General features: G+C 31.2%; 1 protein-coding gene across 1 annotated transcript in view; it reads left to right on the top strand.

Moving 5' to 3' along the window:
- The first annotated feature begins 1,434 nt into the window (after positions 1 to 1,434).
- LOC148277256 (uncharacterized) overlaps positions 1,435 to 23,566 on the top strand; it is a 66,442-nt gene continuing 44,310 nt past the window's right edge. Inside the window, exons 1-3 of the mRNA XM_088233133.1 lie at positions 1,435 to 1,444; positions 10,493 to 11,223; positions 11,343 to 11,702. Coding sequence (XP_088089259.1) covers positions 1,435 to 1,444; positions 10,493 to 11,223; positions 11,343 to 11,702 — 1,101 coding nt within the window. The remainder of the gene's footprint in view (positions 1,445 to 10,492; positions 11,224 to 11,342; positions 11,703 to 23,566) is intronic.

Genomic DNA, 23,566 nt, shown 5'->3' with positions numbered 1-23,566 from the left:
AAATATAGAAGATTCCTTATAGACAGTACACAAGTTTAGTTATACGATGTTAGTAATTATGTATGTACTCGTATTTATATGACTTTTTTCTTTTCTTATTCTTTAAATTTAAATTTATCTTATTTCTATTTACTTTATTTTATTTACTGTATATAAATATTAGTATTTTTATTTTATTTGTAACTTTTAAGTGCCTAACATTTCTTAACTGTTAAATTGCTCTTATTTTGATGCCGATAATGTACTTAATCAAAAAAACAAAATACGCAGCACCGTTGGGAGGATCATTACCGCGCTTCTTCTGCAGGTCAAATCACTAAAATGTTTTTCCCAACGCTGGCTGATGCAGCAAACTTCCGTCATCATCACCAAAGTACTTTCGAAACGACACAAATTTTTACCGGACACGGAGCTATGAGAAGTTACCTATATAGGTTTAAATTAAGGAATGATGACTATTGTCCATGCGATGATATTTCTTCACAGAGTATAGAACATCTGTTATTTCAGTGCCCATTTTTCAGTTTGCAACGCCATAATCTTGAAGCAGAATGCAGGAAAGATGGAATATCCTTAACAGATATCCACACTGTAGTAAAAAGTAGTTATCATGCGCCATTGTTCTTGAACTTTGCAACAATGGTGATTGGACTCATAAAGGTAATAAACCAAAATCAGTGATCGAACATCCCATTTCCAAGACGAACAAAAACTTTTTTTTCCCGAGTACCTTAGCCTTGTACATGACACGTAAGGCTACTAAATACAGGGGTCCAAATATATTAAAAAAAAAAAAAAATGTACTTAATCAATAGCTTATATCACTGTGGAAAATTTATATTTACTGTTTTCACAATTTTCGTTTATACATATTCTTATTTTCTGTATACAATATATATAAAAACTGTTGTTTTTTCCCAAATAAAAACAAATAAATAAATAATTATTGTTCTCATTCATACAATACATTGAGTTGACACTGATTTATTAACGATATAATGTTTATTTTCAAAGTGCTACATTGTATTTATGTATGTGAATAAAGGAATACCTTTTAAGTGTTCATATAGAAAAGATAAAATAAAAAGCTTTATGTGAAATAAATAAACAAACATTATTTAAAAAAAAAAATGTTTTAGATTATCCCATTAGTATGATATCATAGAAAACAGCGATTTTAATGAAAAGTCAATTCACATTTATTATCGTAGGTACAACGAAATTGGGCTTCTTTATTGCATATGATACATCTACATACTTTGAATTTCTTGAAATATCACTTAAATCTTAAATGGTCAAGACGACCATATCTAGAACATTCTCTGTGATTCTCTGACAAGTTCCTCTTATGTGTTACCACGCATTATTTGTTTAGTTCGATGGCTTACGCCTTTAACAATGTACAAAATAATAATAAAAAACAATTCCTCAACAATGCCTCACTGTATAAGGACAGCACAGCATGTGTGAAGGTGAATGGTCATTCACATCGTGGTTTAACATCCTTAAAGGAGTCAAACAGGGATGTGAAATGTCACTATGGTTGTTCAACATATACATCGATAACTGTATGAAAGAACTGAAAGATTTAAGAATGGGAGCGAAAATGAGTGGTATAACTGTTAACTGTCTTCTGTATGCAGATGATGTGAGATCAGTGTGAACGAAGATATTCTGAAGCAGGTATAAGAATTTGTGTACCTGGGAAGTATGTTTACTACGGATGGAAAGGAGGGTGAGTGCCGGGAGGAGGGTGAACGGTGCACTGAAATCTACTTCAGCAAACAAATGTTTATCGCAGGAGGCTAAACTAGCAGTTCACAATGTAGTTCTAGTGCCAACTCTAATGTATGGGAGCGAAGTATGGAATTGGAAAGATGATGATGAAAGTAGGTTAAATACCATCCAACCCTGGTAATTTGTATTGTCTAGAGTCGATTATTGTAATGAATAAAATGACTCGCCTACAGTCTGTATTGAATGCCGCAGCGAGACTTATTTTTGGAATCTCTAAGTTTAGTCATATCACTCCACTACTTCGGGAATTACACCGGCTGCGTTTTCCACAGAGGGTGGAATACAAACTCTGTTGGCTTATGTATAAGTCACTGCACAACTCTGCTCCAGAATATCTAGGGGAACTCTGCATTCCAGATGAACTAGCTGACAGACGTCTTACGCTTAGATCAGCTACATCTACGTCGAAAGGAAAAGTTATTATACCTCTACGCAAACAGCGCACTAAATTTGACGAACGCGCATTTGCGGTCGCAGGCCCTACGGCATGGAATGCTCTCCCAGCAGAGGTCCGTAACTGTGAGAGTGAAGTGATGTTGAAAATAAATAATAATTTTAAAAAACCTTTACAGGGTGTTCTTTAAACCCTGTCACATCCGAAACCACGATGATCAGTATGAGCAGGAAGACATATTAAAAAAATATTTAAAACGAAGAAACTTTTTTAAAATAAAATATAAAAAAAAAACAAATGGTAGCTTACTTCTGCAGGGGAGAAGCGAGGGGCGCGCGGATGTGCGGTTGACGGTGTATCAGACTACCCCCCTCCTCGTTTTTCCCCTGCAGAAGTAAGCAACCATTTGTTTTTTATTTATCTTTTATTATTTAAGATTTTAGCAGTTCTAATGTGCCAATATGTCTTCTTGCTCATACTGATCATCGTGGTTTTGGATTTGACTGGGTTTAAAGAACACCCTGTATACAGATGGCAATCATGAAGTTTTGCATTATAAATAAATTTTCTATGTTTTATGAATGTATGTGTATGCGCATGGGTGTATGTACGTGTGTGTGTATGCACATGTGTATATATGTGTGTATATATAAATATATGTGTATATATGTGTATGTGTGTATGTATATGTATCTAAATGTGTATGCGAGTAAGTTTATATTTTATTAATCTGTGCTCTTCTCTATTGATTTGTTAACTATTTTCATTTATTAGAATGTTATTGCCTAGCTTGGAACGGGGTATGTACCCTTGTTAGCTGAGCAAAGTGAACGTTGTATTTTTGATAAAAGGTGTAAATAAATAAATAAATAAATAAATAAATAAATAAATAAATAATAAATTAACTAGTAGGTAGTCATATTATTGTTTATTTTGCATAAGAATGTCTGCCTAAAAACAGGTTGTACCTAGTTAGGCAGACTAGACATAATCCAGAGAAATCTATTACCTAATTATGTATGTAGTAGATAAATAAATTGTATTTTTTTGTTAATAAACCATGATTATTATTACTATCAATTATTTATTTAGCCTAGTACCTATTTAGCCTATCAACTGTAACTAAGTTTCACTTTTTCTTATCTGCTACCTATAAACGCTTACGAGCACTTACGTCCGTATATATTATTGAATGCAGAGAATCATGCCATCAGTACTATTCTAGAAACTTCGAAGTTGGTTGGGTTCGATATAAATATAAATACTAGTCATTTAAAATGAGGTCCTTTTACGGAGCTTTGATCGTGGCGTGCATATTTGCAACCATTCATTCGCAAGAAAAAAACAGTATGTATAAACAAAATGTGGTTTTTCTTTAAAATATCTCTTTTTAAAAAAATTTTTCAACAAATACTGTTTTCCATTAGAGCAGTGTTGCCTCATCGGTGGGGCATAACGCCTCAGAGGTGGGTCACCACGTTTCAGAGATGAAACACGTCGGCATTCCACATATAAAGAGGAATACTCATCGTTCATACAAAAAATTACCTGAAATGTACAAAATTGAAATATACGCCAAACTGTACTTAAAATAGAATGAAACCCGTTACAATTTCAATAATTATCTAAAAACACAGAAACTGTGCAGGATGTAGCTGTAGATGTTGTATTGATACCGGACCCAAGCTGAATAATTGTATTGTGATATTTTGATAGTACATTGTTATAGATATGTCAATGCGCGGAAGACGTGTCTATAAAGGGCACCATACACGTATTTATTTTATTCTACCTTATTACTTTTTCAATGTGTGTTTTGTAATAATTTCAGTTACAATATATGTATTAGAATAGGTTAAATTTAATTTCATTAGGGGTTTATATTTTTACAAACATATTACAAGATGATTTGAAAATTTACCTGCTGTTTAATTAAAAAAGATGCCGGTGGAGCAATTGACTTTTGAAAAGACTAAGGGGGGGCATGGCATAAAAAAAGAGGGAGTTATTGACAGAAAACGTGGTCGAATTTTTCTTTAAACAAACGTATGCTCGTATTTTCCTCCGGGAATATTTATTTATTTTATTTGGGATTTTTACAGCTGTTACATAAAAAATAAGTAGAAATATATCGACAATATCAGAGCCAATAAAAAATCCAATGTAAATCATATAATAAATAATATATAAGAAAGGAGTTTACAAAATTGTATGTGAGTGACGTTTGTATTCATGTGTGACTATGCATGTGAAAGGGTGTGTATGTGCTTGTGTAAATGAATGAGGGAGAGTGTGTGTTGGTGCGAAAGTATAAAAAATGAAATTAATTTAAAACTTGTATTTATATTGAAAAGGGTATAGAAAAGCGCTTGGTAAGAGGTTTGATTATTAAAAATAAAAAAAAGTTTATACCTACTTCCGAAACTTTTTTGAAAATATACGAGTAAATTAAATATATTAGTACGGTAAATTTTAAATCTTTATTCTGAAAAAAAGCATTTTATTTTAAAATTTAATTGATACACATTGAATGAATAATGTGCAACGAGTCCCACATAATTTAATCGGGTTGTGGTCCCGTGGCTAGTGTCTCGGACTCACGGATTAAAGATCCGTGGTTCGAATCCCACTCTACCCCAACTTGATTTCCATTTTCTATTAGTGAGTTATTTACAACTCGTTGAAAATGGCCCTCAAAAATAAATTAAGATATTCCATTTTTTTTCTCAATTAGTCTGGGTGTTGTGGTGTATTTTTCATTACCTCCTTCCATATCCCCTCTGTCCCACCCGCTGATAAGCCTCAAAATAGAGGCTTAGCGGGTTATTCGTTTAAAAAAATGTACATATATATGAATAAACAAAATGGAAAAGATTGAAAAATTGAAAATTGGCTGATTTAAGTGGTCACTTTACACGCTGTGTAACATTCACCACATTAGTGGTGAATGTTACACAGCAAAAAGCAAAATTATTTAGGGATCACTAAACCATCATTATAAGTAGAGCGAGTGTTATGATTATAATTGTGAAAAATTAAAAAAATATCCGAATTATACTGCTCTAAAATGATGCAGAACCACAAAATTCCTTGAACTAGCAGAGTTTTGAGTGATAGGTAAAGAATTCTTTAGTTACTCGTATCTCTCTTATCGAATAATTCTAGTGGTGCCACTTTCTTGATATTGGAATACTGTAGATCCTGAATCATTTTGATATTTGTTCTGGTTAAATGGCCCCACAATTTTATTCTACACTTATTATGGACTTTATTAACCAGTGAAAGGGTGTTTGGAAATAAGAACGAGAAGGTAAACCATGAACTAATAAACGAATAAGGAATTCAAGGCATTCACACGGGTTAAGAGCTGTAATTGGTTTGTATGAATGATTTTGAATAAAAATAATGAACGACTTACTGAAATTGAAAATGTTAAATACTTAGGACTAACAATAGACAGACAATTGACATGGACAATTTATATCAACAATTTAATAGGCAAAGTGGCGACATTATCGAGTCTTTTTTAAAAATCAAAAACTTTGTTCCAAAAACAGAAAAATTCTAATGTATGAAGCTTGTGTAAAAACTAAAATATGTTATACGCAACTACTATGGGGAACAGGATATCAAAATGACATAAACAGACTACAAAGACAACAAAATAAAATATTAAAGTTAGTATATGACCTTTCCTATCTAACTGCAACTAGATAACTTTTTTAACAAACTAACCAATTAACTTAATTTTTTTCAATTAGAATCATGAAATTTATCCATAAATTAGCCACTAATGTAATTGTAGACGAAGAACTAAAACTTGTAAAAAGTTGTAGTGAACATGGACATAATACGAGAATATCAGAAAAATATCATAAACGACTTTCTAAAACAAGACAAGGACAATCAAGACTAATAAACCAGGGACTGAAATTATACAATAAACTACCAGACAAAACTTTTCAAAATATGAAAAAAATATTATTTTGAACAATGTTTAAAATGACATGAATAAAAAATGTTTATATTATTTTAGTAAAATTAATGTTATAATCCGTAATGGTTTCAAATAAAAAAAAATATATTCGACTACCAATTGCAATAATTCGTGCAGTTGATGAGAAAATATAAATAAATCAATCGTGTAAAAGTAATTATAAACTGAAAATAATAATTACCACGACTTTGTTAATGACAGATATCGCTTTCACGGTTTTAGTAATAAAGTAATTAAAACATCGTGTTTCTTTGTAAAGTTTATAGAAAATTCGTGAACTTATGAGCTTTCGCAAAATTAATTCAAGATATTGACGTGATGGAAAAGATGGCGTGTTGTATCTACAGACCTTTATTTTGCGGTTTTCACAAATTCATATTTTATTTAACTTGATTTTTTATTTTGTACTTTTATGTTTTATTTTATTTAGTTCTATGATAAACAGTCGTATTTACGACACAATATTTACATCTATACTTATTCTACCATTATTTATCATTATTGTACACTTACTGTCCTAATTTACAATATTCAAAGAATATATTGAGAAATTATATAATTTTAACAACAACAAACCATCACGCCGTTTCCCCGTAAGGGTTAGGCAGAGAGGATAGAACGCCACATCACTCTATCTTTGCATACAGATCTCGCTTCTTGTACATTCATACATCTTCTCATGCACGCGCGCCGATTATTCCGACTTTTGACATGTCCATCTTCAAGTATTTGTTGGATTTGGTCATGCCATGTCTATCTCGGTCTACCTCTATTTCTGCATCCATCAACATTCGCATTGTAAATATTCTTAGCCGTTCTTTCGCTGTCCATGCGCTCTACATGTCCAAACCAGCGCAGAGCTCCTTTCTTGATTTTGTCGATAATGCTTGTCTCAGCCTTACATAAGGTACGGATCTCAACATTTGCGCATCTATCGTACATAGTTTTACCACACATTCGCCTGAGAGATCGCATTTCAACAGCAATCAGCCTACTTTAATCCCTGTTTTTCCAAGTCCATACTTCGCCCCCATACATCAGGGTCGGGACCAGGACTCCGTTGTGAACTGCTAATTTTGCCTCTTGCGACAAACATTTATTTGCCAAGGTTGATTTAAGTGCTCCGTTCACTCTGTTCCCAGCGGTCACCCTCCTTTCAATATCTTTCACAGTCATTCCATTCCTAGTAAACATACTTCCCAGGTTCACAAATTTCTCTACTTGTTTTAGTATGAACCCATTCACAGTGATTTCACATTTAGTCATACATACATTTCTCTCAAAAACCATCACATTCGATTAATCGACATTCATCAGCAAATCGCTTCCCTTGCATACATCGTAGACCTTTGTTACCAAGAATTGCAGTTCCTCTTTGTTGTTAGCAAGAAGCACGGCATCGTCAGCTTACACAAGGCAATTGACATTTAAATCACCCATTTTTGCTCCCATTCTTAAGCCTTTCAGTTCTTTCATGCAGTTATCGATATACACGTTGAACAGCCATGGCCATGGTGACATCACACATCCCTGTTTCACTCCTTTATGAATGTCAAACCACGATGTGTATGATCCGTTTACCTTAACACATGCTGTGCTGTCTTTATACAGAGAAGCAATATTTTTTTTAAAAATTACAAAATTTTAAAAAGTATAAAAAACATCATTAAGAACACAAAGCATACGTATTTTCACACAAAATTTATTTCCAAAAAAATAAATAAATGATTGTTAACATAAAATAATAATCAATATAAAGCCTTGTTACATATGAGCCATTTAATTATTTTTTCCATAAAAGTTTTGTCAACATTTTCTTTTAAGACCTACTGAGGAATCTTATTAAAATTTTAGTAATTGTATAATGAAGTGTTCTTTGGCCATACTTGTTAACAAACCTCGGTACTAACAAGCCTTCACGTTTTGCGAGCCTTGTATTTATTTATTTATTAACGGACATTGTCCATGTATACAATTTATAAGGTTTAAATATTACAATAAAAGAATAGTTTAAAACATTTAAAGAGAAAAGAAAGAAGCATTGACAAACACAAGGGACATCGAGACAAGATCTGGACTATTTATTTAGTGCTCGTTTAAATCGTTGTAAACTTAAACCAAAAAAGTCCAGATCCTGTCTTGAGTTAACAATACGACAAAGGCCATTGGAGAATTTAGGCCATAGTTTGTTCTATGCTGATCGATGAACAGTACTTCATTGTTTCTCAATCTACGAGTCGGAATATAGAATTTTACATGTCTCAGTAATGATGGAACATCGATTATACCATTTAGTATGCCGAACATATATATGGAGTCAATATTAGTTCTACGTTTTTTTAGACTAGAAATATTTAACATTGACTCTATTTCAGCATAAGAATAATTATCTCTCTCTAGTCCGAGCATCCACGCTATTTTTTGAAGCAAGCGATGTTGGACTGATTCAATGTGATTTATGCGATTGACATAGAATGGAGACCAGACCACTGAGGCATATTCAAGAAGAGGGCGAACAGTTGAGCAATAAAGAGTTTTGATTGTACGGACATTAGTAAAATCAGAGGATATTCTGTTAATGTGTATGTTTATACCTTTTCTGGTAGTTACTATCAAATCGATATCTAGTAACAAATTTGAGCCAGAGAATAGCATTTACGGACAGGCACCCTGCTTTTTAAAAAGTTCGGGTACCTTTTCCTCATCAATTCTTGCTGATCGGTTAATTAATTTAAGAGCTGAGTTATCTTTGTAAAGGAAAAATAACAAATCCGTCGACAAGCCGGTTTCGCGGTTTAGTGGGTTAATTATTTTTCCTTTTATATTTTTTTTCTGTTCATGTTTGTTTACCTTCTTAAATAAAAAATAATACAAAAGAAAAAAACTGTTCAAAATTTACACTTATATTAACCCATGTATATTAACTATTTACAATGAAAAACCCAGTATTTTTTACATGCATACTCATTAACATTTAATTTCAAATATATTTTTTACGCTTTCTGGCATATCCTTAAATGAATTTATTCCCTTGTGCATAAGGCAGTTCTAGGACATTGCTTTAGATTTATTTTCTAGGCTTATATTTTTAGATCCTTCTTGTTGCAGTTTTGAAAGAACTCATTATTTTTTAGTTTGTTTTGAAAATATCTCGGAACTATTCCATCGATAATTTTGTTAGTTTCATTAGCAACATTGAATTAGATTATTTGATCAATTGTCATAATATCTAGAAGTTGAACAATTTTTTAAACTTTAGTGCGTCTCCCACATCTTAATATTATCCTCATCGTTTTGTTTTGTACTATTTGGAGTCTCTTTAGATCTCCCTCATTACTTAAATATAAAATACTGGAGGAATAATCAATGTGCGGAACGATAATACTTTTAAAAATCAGCAGAGAGGTTTTATCCTTCCTAATAGGAATACCTTCTTTGCGATTTTCTTACTCGTAAAGTCTGCATTTTTTGTAAAATATTATTTAGAGTCAATCCAAATTCCTAGATATTTTATGCTTTCAATATTCTCAAGAACCTCTCGTTCTAATTCAACACTGTGATCACTGTTAAAACAGCGTTTCTTACCTATTATCATACACGTTGTTTTTCCTACATTTAGTTGTCGCTTATTTTCTTTAAGCCATTTGGAGACTGTTTTTAATTTTGCATTTATTTTCTAAGGATCGTTATCATAATCGTTATCAGCTACATAAATTAACGTATTATCTTAAAATAGTTGAATTTGGCAATCAGACAATGTCAAAGTAATATCGTTGAGGTGCAAAATCAATAATAGTGGTCCCAGAACAGATCCTTGTGGAACTTCCAAATATTTCGTTTATTGATCCGGCGTTTAATTATTTACTTAAGTCATTTGCATACGATTGCTGAAGAAAATTTCAAACCATTGTAATTCTGTATTTTGAATACCAATATTTTTAATTTTTGAATGATTATATTTCTGTCGATGGTTTTAAACGCTCTTTTAAAATCTAAAACTACTGCAATTTATTTTTATAAATGTTCTCTTTCCAGTCATCTCTAACAATATTTGAGGCCATTTCACACGAATTTTTTCACCTAAATCGCGATTATTGATCACAAAGAATAATATTTACATCTAAAAATGTTGTGAATTGCATCTTTACTACTTTTTCCACAACTTGTTTATATTTTGGTAAGATATTTATAGTTCTAAAATCGTCACATTTTTCGAAAGTTTTATTTTTGGTATAAGAACAACAGAAAATATCTTTCATTTAATATTACAACTAGGTTGACTAATAAATTTGTTTTTTTTGCAGCTACCATAGCAGCAGGTGGCGTCAATAGCACAACTGCTGCGGGAGGTAGCAATAGTACAACTGCTGCAGGGGGTAGTAATAGTACAACTGCTGCAGGAGGTAGCAATAGTACAACTGCTGCAGGGGGTAGTAATAGTACAACTGCTGCAGGAGGTAGCAATAGTACAACTGCGGCTGGGGGTAGCAATAGTACAACTGCTGCGGGAGGTAGCAATAGTACAACTGCTGCAGGGGGTAGTAATAGTACAACTGCGGCAGGAGGTAGCAATAGTACAACTGCGGCAGGGGGTAGCAATAGTACAACTGCTGCGGGAGGTAGCAATAGTACTACAGCAGCAAGTAGTAATAGTACTACAGCAGCAGGTAGCAATAGTACTACAGCAGCAGGTAGCAATAGTATTACAGCAGCAGGTAGCAATATTACTACAGCCGCAGGTGGCAGCAACAGTACAATTGCTGCGGGAGGTAGCAATAGTACTACAGCAGCAAGTAGCAATAGTACTACAGCAGCAGGAAGTAGCAATACCACTACAGCATCAGGTGTCAGTAACACAACTACTGTAGCCACTACTAATAATAATACAGTTGCAAGCAGTGCTGCAGCTGTAAGCAACATTGCCACAACTACTGTAGCCACTACTAATACAGTTGCAAGCAGTGCTGCAGCTGTAAGCAACCTCGCCACAACTACTGTAGCCACTACTAATACAGTTGCCAGCAGTGCTGCAGCTGTAAGCAACATCGCCACAACTACTGCAGATACCAAAAGCAGTACCACTCAACAGCCTTCATCACAAAGTGTTGCACCCATCAGTAGAACAACCCAACCACAAACAATTGCACCCGTCAGTGTAACAACCCAACCACCGACAACTACACCAATCATTTCGACTACCATACCATCAACGGCTGCACCAATCAGTTCGACTACCATACTTCCAACAGCTGGACCCGTCAGCCCAAGCACACAAACCACAACAGTTGCACCTACTTTAACAACTCAACTGCCAACGGTCGCCAGCACTGTAAACCCACAGACAACACAGTGCAGTTCAACTCCTACAAACTGCGTTCCTCTTCCGGCTCCACCTTGCTACCTTCAGCCTTCATATGCTCCAGGAAACTATTACCAACAATATCCTTATGCTCCTGCAAACTACCACTATCAGCAGCCATATCCTGCGCCTGCCAATTGCTAATAGTAGAACCCGTAAGCGGAGACCACCATAAGGACATAATAATACAATTTATTTTATTTTATCTCTTTCATGTAAAGATTCATCTTTGAAAATGCATTTTTAATCATTTTTAGAAGAATTATTATTCTTTCTGTTATGGTATTTTTTGTTCTATATTTTATTTTTACATTTATTATGATAGTTATTTCTACATTGTTCTATAAAAACAAAATATGTGTTTTTGTCTTAAATGGCAGAATTGATTCAGCACTATTATCGATTTTACAGGAGTAAAAATGATCATTATCATATTCACAGATTCTGTTAAAAACAAGCCAGGTAAGCGGCAAACATAAGCAATCATTTTGGAGAACTTGAATATAAAATTATTTTTCAAATAAAGAAAGTAAATAAAGATTTTTAAACATTTTTGGTGCGATGAATAAATAAAATAAATAATAATAATTGGTATTCGATTTTTTTCTTGTACATATTTTGACAGTAATTATATATAGCATAAAAAATAGGATACATGATAAGAAAAAAATACCGCATTGACATTACCTGTGCATGGGTATAAGCATGAACGTTTGTACAAATGTAATATACACATACATACTTACACACGTACATATATACGCACACATCGAGATTTGCTGCGATTGGTGTACCAATCCAGTGCTCTATGCATCATTAGGTGCGGAAAGGGAATGATGATGATGATGATTTTGTTTATCGGATTTTAATATTATATTAAAACAGGTTGAGAAAAATTAGGAACTTATACAACAAAAATAAGATCTTTACAATACTCTCCTCTCACTCAGGAGGATGCTTATCATCCCGATTTGCTTTTTTAAGTACAAAGTTGAATCTCTAAACACACGCACCACCGTTCCCATAACGTATATAACATCGGAAAGGGGATGGGATTTTACTAAAGGTGATTTCAGCTTTCTTTACGGCTCCTTTTTTAATGCTGATTGGGGCGGCATAAGTGATTTAACAGATGTTAATGTGGCTGTTCATTATTTTTATAATACTGTTTGCACTTGTTTTGATGAGTGCTTTCCGAGAAAGCCCCGGGCTATAAGTGGCAGGAGATATGCAGGGTGGTTTTCTCGACATATTATCAGTGACATCAGGAAAAAACACGGTTACCACAAAAAGTGGAAGTTTTCTGGTGATCCATACTACTACTCGCTTTTTAGTAACATTCAAACCGTGGTAAAACAGAAAAGAAATGCGGCCTTTGACTCCTATATTTCTGAAATCGGATCAAATATCTTGAGAAATCCCAGCGGAGATATCATATCCAATTTTGGAGATATACTGGCTCCAAGCGCCGGGATGGAGGGATCATGGACTCCATGACCTGGAAATTTCAAGATGTTCGCAATGTGGATATTGCGAATGCTTTTGCCGATAATTTGAAATCTGTTTACTGTTTTACTCCAAATGAAGAAGTGAATCTAGGTAATCAAAGCATGTTGCAAAGCTAGCAAAATATTTCAATATATTATTTTAGCGAAACTGATGTCTTCAAATCTATTAGTTCTATAAAGAACACTTGTTCACTAGGTCCCGATTTTATTCCAACCTCTGTGCTGAAGAGTTGCGTACACATTCTTAAAAAACCGCTAACTATTATTTTCAACCTGTCCTTAAAAACAAGTGTCTTTCTGGAGTTTATGATATATCTCCAAAATTTCTCCAGTGTTTAAAAAAGGCAGTAAAACATATATCGAAAATTACAGACCGGTGGCAATTATATCTGCTCCTGCAAAGGCATTTGAGAGGTTGATGTATAATTTTACCAATCTCCAATTAGAACCATTCATATCGAACAAACAACATGGATTTTGGTCTGGGCGTTCGACCTTTACAAATTTGATGGTGTTTACAAATTTTGTCACAAAGTCACCCGACAAATGTGCTCAAGTAGAATGTTCGTATAACGACTTTTCCAAAGCGTTTAATAAGGTGGATCACCAACTTTTGCTTCTGAAACTTAAAAGGATTGGCTTTAGTGACATTCTTCTGAAGCACAAATTATCTTACATATCGTAAGCAATATGTGACATACGGACTGTATTAATCTAAAACATTTAACACCTCTTCAGGTGTTCCTCAAGGTTATAATTTAGGACCAATATTATTTTTAATCTTTATAAATGATATTGTTAAAGTCATAAAATTTTGTAATTTTCTCTTATTTGCTGACGACTTAAAAATGTTTTGTGAAATACAGACTTCTTCAGATTGTATTAAACTTTAGTGTGAGATTCAAAATAAATTTCAATGGAGCAAACAAAACAAATTGTTTTTCAATGCCTCTAAATGTTTTGTAATTGCATAAACAAGAGCATCCAAAACAATATACTATCGTTATCTCATGAACGGAGTGAGGTTTGAAAGGGCTTCAACGTCCAGAGATCTCGGGGTGTTGTTTGAAGCTTAGTTATCTTTTAATATTCAAATGGTTAATCTATGTAATGACTCCCTTAAAATGCTTGGTTTTTTTAAAATAAAAACGTCAAGATCTTTTCTAACTCTCAAGTTATGAGGAAATTGTATAATTCTTTGGTAAGAAGTCGTTTGAGGTTTAGTTCGATGATTTGGTACCCACGTGAGGCTCAATACTCTTTGATGACGAAGAGAGTGCAGAAGAAATTTCTGTGCTATCTGTACCTAAAAGAGTGTGAATATTATCCTTGGCTCTTCTCAACCAACTTTTTACTGAGGATGCTAGGCTATCAGTCATTATGGAGGAAGAGGGATGTTCATTTGGGTGTTCACTTCTTCTAGGTGATCGGTGGTCGCATACATAACTAAATTCTGATGAATCTAGGTCTGTTCGTACCTGACAACTATCTTTGACAAAGATAACATCGATTGTTTTACCTTACACGATGCAGAACCAACCTGCCAATGGCTATGCCGGTTGATAGAGCAATCTTGTTACTTAATCGCATAACCTCTGATGTCAACATATTTCACGACAGTGGGTCTTCCCTTAGGAAAGCACTTTCTAACTTTTAATTTTTCTTTTTACACATTGTTATATTCTTTTAATAGCATAATTATCTACTCGTATTATTATTTGTGATTTATTATTGTATTAAGAATGAATTGGGTTTTTTTCCTGTAATGTTTTAAATATCTGAATAAAAAAAAGGAATAAAATGAAATTAATTAAATATTAAAAACAAACCATTTTCTATTCAATTGACCGAAACCTGATAAAAACAGCATATTCCAGTGATCAGGGATAACTCAATAAGATTTTAAGCGCAGATGGATTGAAGGAAAAAAAAGGAAGGTAACCCTCACCGAAGGGGAAGATTTTGCAGGAAGCACAGCAGCAAGCGACAGCAAGGCGATCCGCGGTTACTCGCTCAAATGTTTTTATATTCACCCGAATGACAGTGGACCACCCCGCTATCACCGCTCGCCATACCTCTCACAAGTACATAAACATATTTGTATATCTGCAGTAAAAAAATGATGCATGAATAATATACTATGTTTCAAAAGCATTGTACCTTGTCCAAGAGCCACATCGCCACAGCTCTTGAAAAACTCTGTATTGGCTTTAAATTTTTAATTGATAAAGTCAGTTTATTATATGAGTATATTTTTTTTCCACTTCAGTTATATCGCTGGGCCGATGTGGTTCTTAGTTTGGAAACAACTAGGAATTTATATGTGTTAGCTCTAGTTTGGTGTTAATGGTCCGATATATTATGGATGTTAAAAAAAGGCAAAATATAAATGTTACATCATCGTCTACAATTCCACACCCATTGGTGTATAGGGCACTGCATCAGATCACAAAATTCAGCGTAGTTTGATCGTCTGTTACGCGAAGATAAGGTTATCAGTCTAACACTTCAGATGCCAGTCCAGGAGCGAAGAAATATTGCAGTTTAAATAACAATTAAAAAAAAACCTTCTATGCAGTGCCCTATGCATCACTAAGTGGGTGGAGTACATAGTCCAGAAATACATTTAAAAAAATATATTTGCAAAAAAACTGGACTATTTTGTGTTTGATAAATAATCTATAACAAATGGCACTAGCGGCTAATAGTTTCAGTAAAAATATTTTTAATTTAACACAAACATTTCACTGACGAAAAAAGGAATATAAAAAAACACTACACTATTTTCTATTTGATAAATAATCTATAACAAATGGCACGGGCTATGTATAGCGTGTGAGCTCGCCAATATATGACAGTAAAAATTTTATTGTCTTTGAATTTCCTAGAGTTTTAACCATCGAAAAAAAAGAAGATTGCAAATAAAATCAACAGACAATGGAAATTTGATGTGTATTATTTTAATAGATTGTTTATGACAGAAAAATACATAGAGAAATATGCATTTTTATTTTTTGTAATAAAAACAGTCTAGTAAATTCGAATAAATAAAAGTACGCTTTATATTAACAATATTAATTAAAATGCAAAAATAACATTGAATACTTGAAAAATAAATATTACTGAGTGTTACAAACATAATTTAAAAAACGGATAGCGATTAAAAGTAAAAACTATCTTTAGTTTAATTCTTATAGCGATAAATACATAAACATTATAAAACAGGAGTTATACAAATACAAAAATAATATTGTAACTAGGCGGCTACCTACACGGTTAAATTTCGAAACACCACGCAATTTTTTATCTCGGCTACGCTATGTAAAATGAAAAAAAATATTTAAATTAATAATTTCTCACGTCACAAAGTCGCCCCTGGGTAGCGCCTGCTAACGTCAATCAACAAAAACATCCTCGTTTTAGTTACAATATTTTGGCTACGCCATAAATCTCTTTTTTTAAATAATTTCTCACGTCACAAAGTCGCCTCTGGGTAGCGCCTGCTAACGTCAATCAACAAAAACATCATCGTTTTTATAACAGTATTTCGGCTACGCCATGAATTTCTTATAAAAAATGTCAAAACGTCACAAAGCCACTCTCTGAGTGTCGCTACTGACATCATTTACAAAAACATAATTATTTGTGCTTTTTTGAGGTACGCAATTTTTTTTAAATACACCTACCTAACCGATAAAATACTATTAGTAATTGAACCAAGGTGTGCTTTAAAGTTCCGTATGGCCAAATAATATTATTTATTATTGGAATATTATTGACATGTAGTTCAAGCATTGCTGCATTCACGTTGCTTTACTTCTGAGAGCTCAACTGCTCTGTTTTTTTATGGTTATGTTAATGTCATCTGTCATGTATTGGCGAGCTCACAGGCTATACTTACGCCAATGGCACCAGCGGCTAATAGTTTCAGTTTAATTTAACACCAACATTTAATAAAATAAAAAAAGAATTAAAAAAAAAAAAACATTATTGCAAAAGACTGGAACCCCGCTAGGACTCCAACCCTAGCGTTAGAGAGCAACTACATATCCGCACGGCTATTTCATATACAAGTCCGAGTGTCGAAAAAGTGATAGTATTATTCATACGCGTACCGATAATTTTCGCTTAATTGTGACTACCTTTACTTGTTCTGAAATAAAACACTATTTCTTAGTAAATAATGATAAGATTATTTAAATGTATTCCTCACTGAAAACGACAGTTCACTAATAATTGCCTTTTTAGAATCATTCTTTCATTGATTTTTATATCACTTTAATATTCACAAAACGGTATAAGTTATACATTTTTCTATTCTTTACGCATAATTTACTCTTGACACTATTCAATTTTTATTTACTAGTAACGTTTTAATCATAGCTCAAACATTAATTTTAAAGTTTAAATGTATACTGAAGAATAACCTATAATTGAATTGTCATCGTCTGTTAAAAATATTCTGGTTTATATCTTTGTTTTTAAAAATTCACCAAAGTATTCATGCGTATACTAACGATTAAAATATCAATTCGTAATATTATGTATTTTACAATAAATTAACTTATAAACCACCGAACATCCTAATCTAATTTCTATGTACTCGTACACAAATTCGTTATCTCCTTTTCACATTATAACGGGTGCGTATAATACTATCTCACTTGCACTGTCTTAAGTGAAGCAGTTTTATTTTAAAGAATAAAAGCCCCTATAAAGGAGTGTTGAAAGACTAAATTCCATTTAGGAAAGCTGCAAGATTTTATTGTAATCGTTAGTTAAATTTTTCTAAGCTAAATCTGAAATTTGGAGTTTGGAGTCGTAATGAAATTCATGTTTTATCTTTGGCTACGCCAGCTTCTGTAATCCGGTAGTAATAATTTTGGCTGATAGAGGTGTAGCTTGCTCGCTGTATGGAATATGATGTAAATTGAACAACCCAAGAAATGAAATGTATTATTTTTATTTCTATATTTGTGATAAATATTTTTTTCATTATTAAACATTACTTTCGATGTCAAAAAATTATGGTAAGCTGCAAATAATGGGTTATTGGGAGAGCTCGCCCCTGCTAAATATCAGGGGCCAACCGTGTATATAAGCGATTATGCGCAGCTTACCATTATATTTGACTAACCATAATAATGTTTTATTGTAACTTTATTTACAGAAAAACAAATAAAAAATTAACATTTATTTTAAATCATTTCCACCGTTTGTACAATATTTTTATCCTAGTATAAATATAAATTTTAATAAAACGCGCCCAGCGCCTGCGGTGAGCCAAGAAACTAGCCAATTATTCCAGCCTATTTTTCATACAAATAAGTGTACTATATTTTGAATGTATTGACCCCAGTGCGGGTTTTTTCTCCTGGATTAACTTGCAAATTACACAAATTATTTAAAGATTCTTGATTTGGAAAACAGTATTTCAAACATTGTTTCTTAAAGACTATTTTTCTTTGAGATAGTACTTTTGACATAAGACCATAACTACTTTCATGCGTCATATTGCAGGACATATAGCGCTATACGCGGCCGTTTTTAGCACTATTAATTACTAGAACAATGCGGTCAGTTGACATTTCAATTGAATACCTAATATCGACTGAATCCATGGTGGTATTTTTTATTTATTTTTTAATGAATTATATATTAAAGAAATGGATGATATATCTATATTATATAATTTATCACGAAGTTACATCGTTTGAGTTGATTTCATGGATGAGAGTTGTTGTATCACACAGAACCCCAGAAAATATCAATTTATAGTATATAATTTTACTTATATTATATTTTGTACCTCCTTTGTAGGTACAAATGTATGATATTTTTTATAGCTTACCTATAAATTAAATCACCATTCGCCACTGCTTAATACAGGGGTGTAAAAAAAAACTCAGTTCCAGCATCATCGCCGCTACGCTTGCGCTACACAACCAAGTGCCGTATCTTAGTCGCCATGTAATAAATACGCATTCAACAGCAACCTCGTATATTTTCTGTTATTCTCCTACTGGAGTAGGAGCTCCAAGCCTCAACACCCTAAATCCTACAAGTGCAAATAAAGAAATGATGATTGTGAAATACGGTACTAATTATTGTTTTATCAGCCATACGATAAAATCAGGGCGAGCTATAAAGGCGGCCTTTAAATTAAATAAAGGCAGTGCTTATCATAGTGACATTAAAGTTGGTTGAATTTATGCAGTTGAGTAGATAAAAATGCTATTTTTATGCAGAGCTTTACTAATTACTTGTATTTTTGAAACAATACAAGCGCAAACATTAATTAGTAAGTATTTAGATATTTAAAAAAAATAAATTGTAACAATAACATTGTTTATTTAAAATAAAACACTTTGTAGTTTTTTGCCACATTCGAGTTTAATAAAGTTAACACCACTAGTTTCATCTATTCTGAAATGCTTGTCATCAGGTGTAAATAATTGTTATTTAAAAAAAAATCAAATGTTTTTCCACAAAGTAAGTGCTAAAACAGTAAATAATATAACATTGTTTTACTTTATTTTATATATTTTATTTATTTTGTTTATTTTGTTTATTTCGTTTATTTCGTTTATTTCGTTTATTTCGTTTATTTCGTTTATTTCGTTTATTTCGTTTATTTTGTTTATTTTGTTTATTTTGTTTATTTTGTTTATTTTGTTTATTTTGTTTATTTTGTTTATTTTGTTTATTTTGTTTATTTTGTTTATTTTGTTTATTTTGTTTATTTTGTTTATTTTGTTTATTTGGTTTATTTTGTTTATTTTGTTTATTTTGTTTATTTTGTTTATTTTGTTTATTTTGTTTATTTTGTTTATATTGTTTATTTTGTTTATTTTGTTTATTTTGTTTATATTGTTTATTTTATTTATTTGGATAACCAACAGCTCTAATAATCATATATATATATTTATAACAAAACAAATAACAAATAAGCCAATTACAGGTTTTTACAAGTAGTATCACAGTAAGTTAAAAAAGATTCTCGAACATAAAATGAATAGTATTTTAATGTAAATTCAAAAGAAAAGAAAAAATGCTACGAATTATTTCGAAAGCAAACGCCGTACGTCATTAAGATTATTTGCAAATAAATCTATGTTAAATGATTTATTTATTACATTAAAATTATTAAAAGTTCGCCATAAATATGAATTTTGCCTATAATTAGATGAAACAAGAGGTATGTGGAGAAGAGGGTTATTTCTTAGAACTTTGGAAGGAACATCGATAGAAAGTTTGCATAGTAGTTTAGGACAGTCGATTGAACCAGAGGCAATTTTTAGTAAATAAATAAAATAAGTAAATACTTAAAGGTTTTACTAATTATATTTTTTTAAAAGGCGAAATAAAGTAAATATTCCACAATGTTTAAGTTTGTCCAAATTTAAAACGACATCGACTGGATTCAAACCCCAGGGAGCGGTTAATATTAACATATTACAACAGAGATGAAGAACATTTTAGAGAAGGGAGTATAGAAGTCTAGAGAGGGCTTATGACCTGTCTACATTCGAACATATTTATTCCTTGAATTCTTCCATCAGTTGAATTTAGTGAAGTTAAAGAGCAAAAACTTTTATTGTTATGAAAAGATTCATTCCATTGAATGATTTCCCATACTAGGCAACGCCTGAAAACTAATTTTCCAATTTTTTAACTTCTTCGTAGACCAATTTGTTTTATTACAATTTTTTGACCAGTTATCCAGTTACAAGATTAATTTGTTTATTCAACAAATATCATATTATTGTTTTTTCATTCAAATGCAGGTTTTTAAAAGAAAATCGTTTGATAGTGATGCATGTAATTGATTGAATATATGTGGTCTTTTGTTTGTGTGAATATTTCGTTTATTAAGATTTTGAGAATGTCCAAATGTTTGTAGACAAGGGTGAATTAAATAATTAATTTATTTACGGATTTATTCAGTTCATTAAACAACGGTAAATACATTTATTTATACTGTATACAGGTACAACGATTTAAATAAAATTAAATTAAAGAAAATTAAAGCGGTTTCCACTTTATATAGAGTTATTTACTCTCCCTTCCTGGTAATGAGTAGCTAAAATACATGACATCTAATAACTTTGATATCGTTGTAGATAAAATAAATTCTGGGTAAAGAATTTTCGGTATTTCTCTCTTATGCATTTACGAATCTGTCAAAGTATTTTATATTTAATATGAAACGAAAGAAAATATTGTTTTAAAAAACATACCAAAATTGCGATAGAGACGTCATAAAAGCAACATTTTTAGTTAATATTTTTTTGATCGTTTTATTTATTGGTTTTTTTATATTTTTTATCTGTTTTTTTTTCTAAAGATATATTTACAAAGAATTTTAATTACAAAAATACACTTTATTTTTATTTATTTGTTTTGTTCATTAAGGCCCAAAAGGCATATAAAAAAAGTCATGCTAACATACTAAAGAATAAACAGAATATACAAAAAAAAATGTGAAATTAGTTAGAAAGGATATAATAAAAGGTTTGCAAAATAAAAAAAAACAATAATAACAAAGGTATGCAAGAAAAAATAGTAAACATAAAAACAAAAAATGCAAATATATAAGCTTATGAAATGAATTTTAAAAGGATAAAATGATTTCTTGTGAGAGGAAGTGGGATGGGAAAACAGGGAAGGAAGAGAAGAAGAAGAAATAGTAAGTAAATATAAAACAATGAAAAAGAAATAAAATTGTACTTAAATGTACACTTACAATATACAGACATACATACACATATATACATACACATACATACATACATATACACATATGAACATGGATATATTATATATACTTATACATACACACATTAACATATACGCATACACAAATGCACATACATATTAGCGTACATATATATATTTAATAATTTTTTTTTTTTCATTCATAAATTTCATAAAAAGTACATGTTTTTGAAAAACTCTAAACATATCTACTTTTCCACATCTAGAAAATGTTATCACTGTAACTCTCCAAAAAAAGAGACTTACTCTTGTGCTTGGAGAGTGGTTTATACTGTTTTAGTTGTTTATTTATAAGAGTTTAAATAATTTTAAATACGAGTACATAAAAAAAAAAAAAAACAAAGGATATATAAAGAAAAAACATAAAACAATAATACATTCATACTAATTAAAATTTAATGTTGTTTTTACACTAGTACAAAAAATTTCTTTGGATTAACTTTAAATTTATTTATTGATATATTATTTTTAATAGTTTTTAGTTCATTAGGAAGATGATTATAATTTTTTAAACCTTTGAATACAAAGCTATTTTGACCATGACTTGTATGGAATTTAGGAATTTTAATATTATGTTGGTATCTGAGTGACTTATTCATTTCAAATTCTTTTATTTTTTCTTTTTTATATATTTGTATAATATAATTTATTTTATAAAGAGTGTCTACTGTATGAACGTTAAATATTTTATATAGACTTTCCGTATTGAATGTTGAGGGTTTCGTTAAAATTACTTTAATGATTAATTCTCATTCAAATATTCTCCCCAATTAACGTTTTTCACAATCTCGGATTTACGTTGAAATTTTTTTAAAAGGAAAGGTTGGAATAATAATATTTGAATGAGAATTAATCATTAAAGTAATTTTAACGAAACCCTCAACATTTAATACGGAAAGTCTATATAAAATATTTAACGTTCATAAAGTAGACACTCTTTATAAAATAAATTATATTATACAAATATATAAAAAAGAAAAAATAAAAGAATTTGAAATGAATAAGTCACTCAGATACCAACATAATATTAAAATTCCTAAATTCCATACAAGTCATGGTCAAAATAGCTTTGTATTCAAAGGTTTAAAAAATTATAATCATCTTCCTAATGAACTAAAAACTATTAAAAATAATATATCAATAAATAAATTTAAAGTTAATCCAAAGAAATTTTTTGTACTAGTGTAAAAACAACATTAAATTTTAATTAGTATGAATGTATTATTGTTTTATGTTTTTTCTTTATATATCCATTGTTTTTTTTTTTTTTATGTACTCGTATTTAAAATTATTTAAACTCTTATAAATAAACAACTAAAACAGTATAAACCACTCTCCAAGCACAAGAGTAAGTCTCTTTTTTTGGAGAGTTACAGTGATAACATTTTCTAGATGTGGAAAAGTAGATATGTTTAGAGTTTTTCAAAAACATGTACTTTTTATGAAATTTATGAATGAAAAAAAAAATATTATTAAATATATATATGTACGCTAATATGTATGTGCATTTGTGTATGCGTATATGTTAATGTGTGTATGTATAAGTATATATAATATATCCATGTTCATATGTGTATATGTATGTATGTATGTGTATGTATATATGTGTATGTATGTCTGTATATTGTAAGTGTACATTTAAGTACAATTTTATTTCTTTTTCATTGTTTTATATTTACTTACTATTTCTTCTTCTTCTCTTCCTTCCCTGTTTTCCCATCCCACTTTCTCTC

The sequence above is a fragment of the Micrasema longulum genome, unplaced genomic scaffold (assembly GCF_059751315.1).
Source record: "Micrasema longulum isolate JH-2025_06_02 unplaced genomic scaffold, ASM5975131v1 h1tg001060l, whole genome shotgun sequence".
NCBI lineage: Eukaryota > Metazoa > Arthropoda > Insecta > Trichoptera > Brachycentridae > Micrasema > Micrasema longulum.
This window is presented reverse-complemented; position numbering and strand designations above follow the sequence as displayed.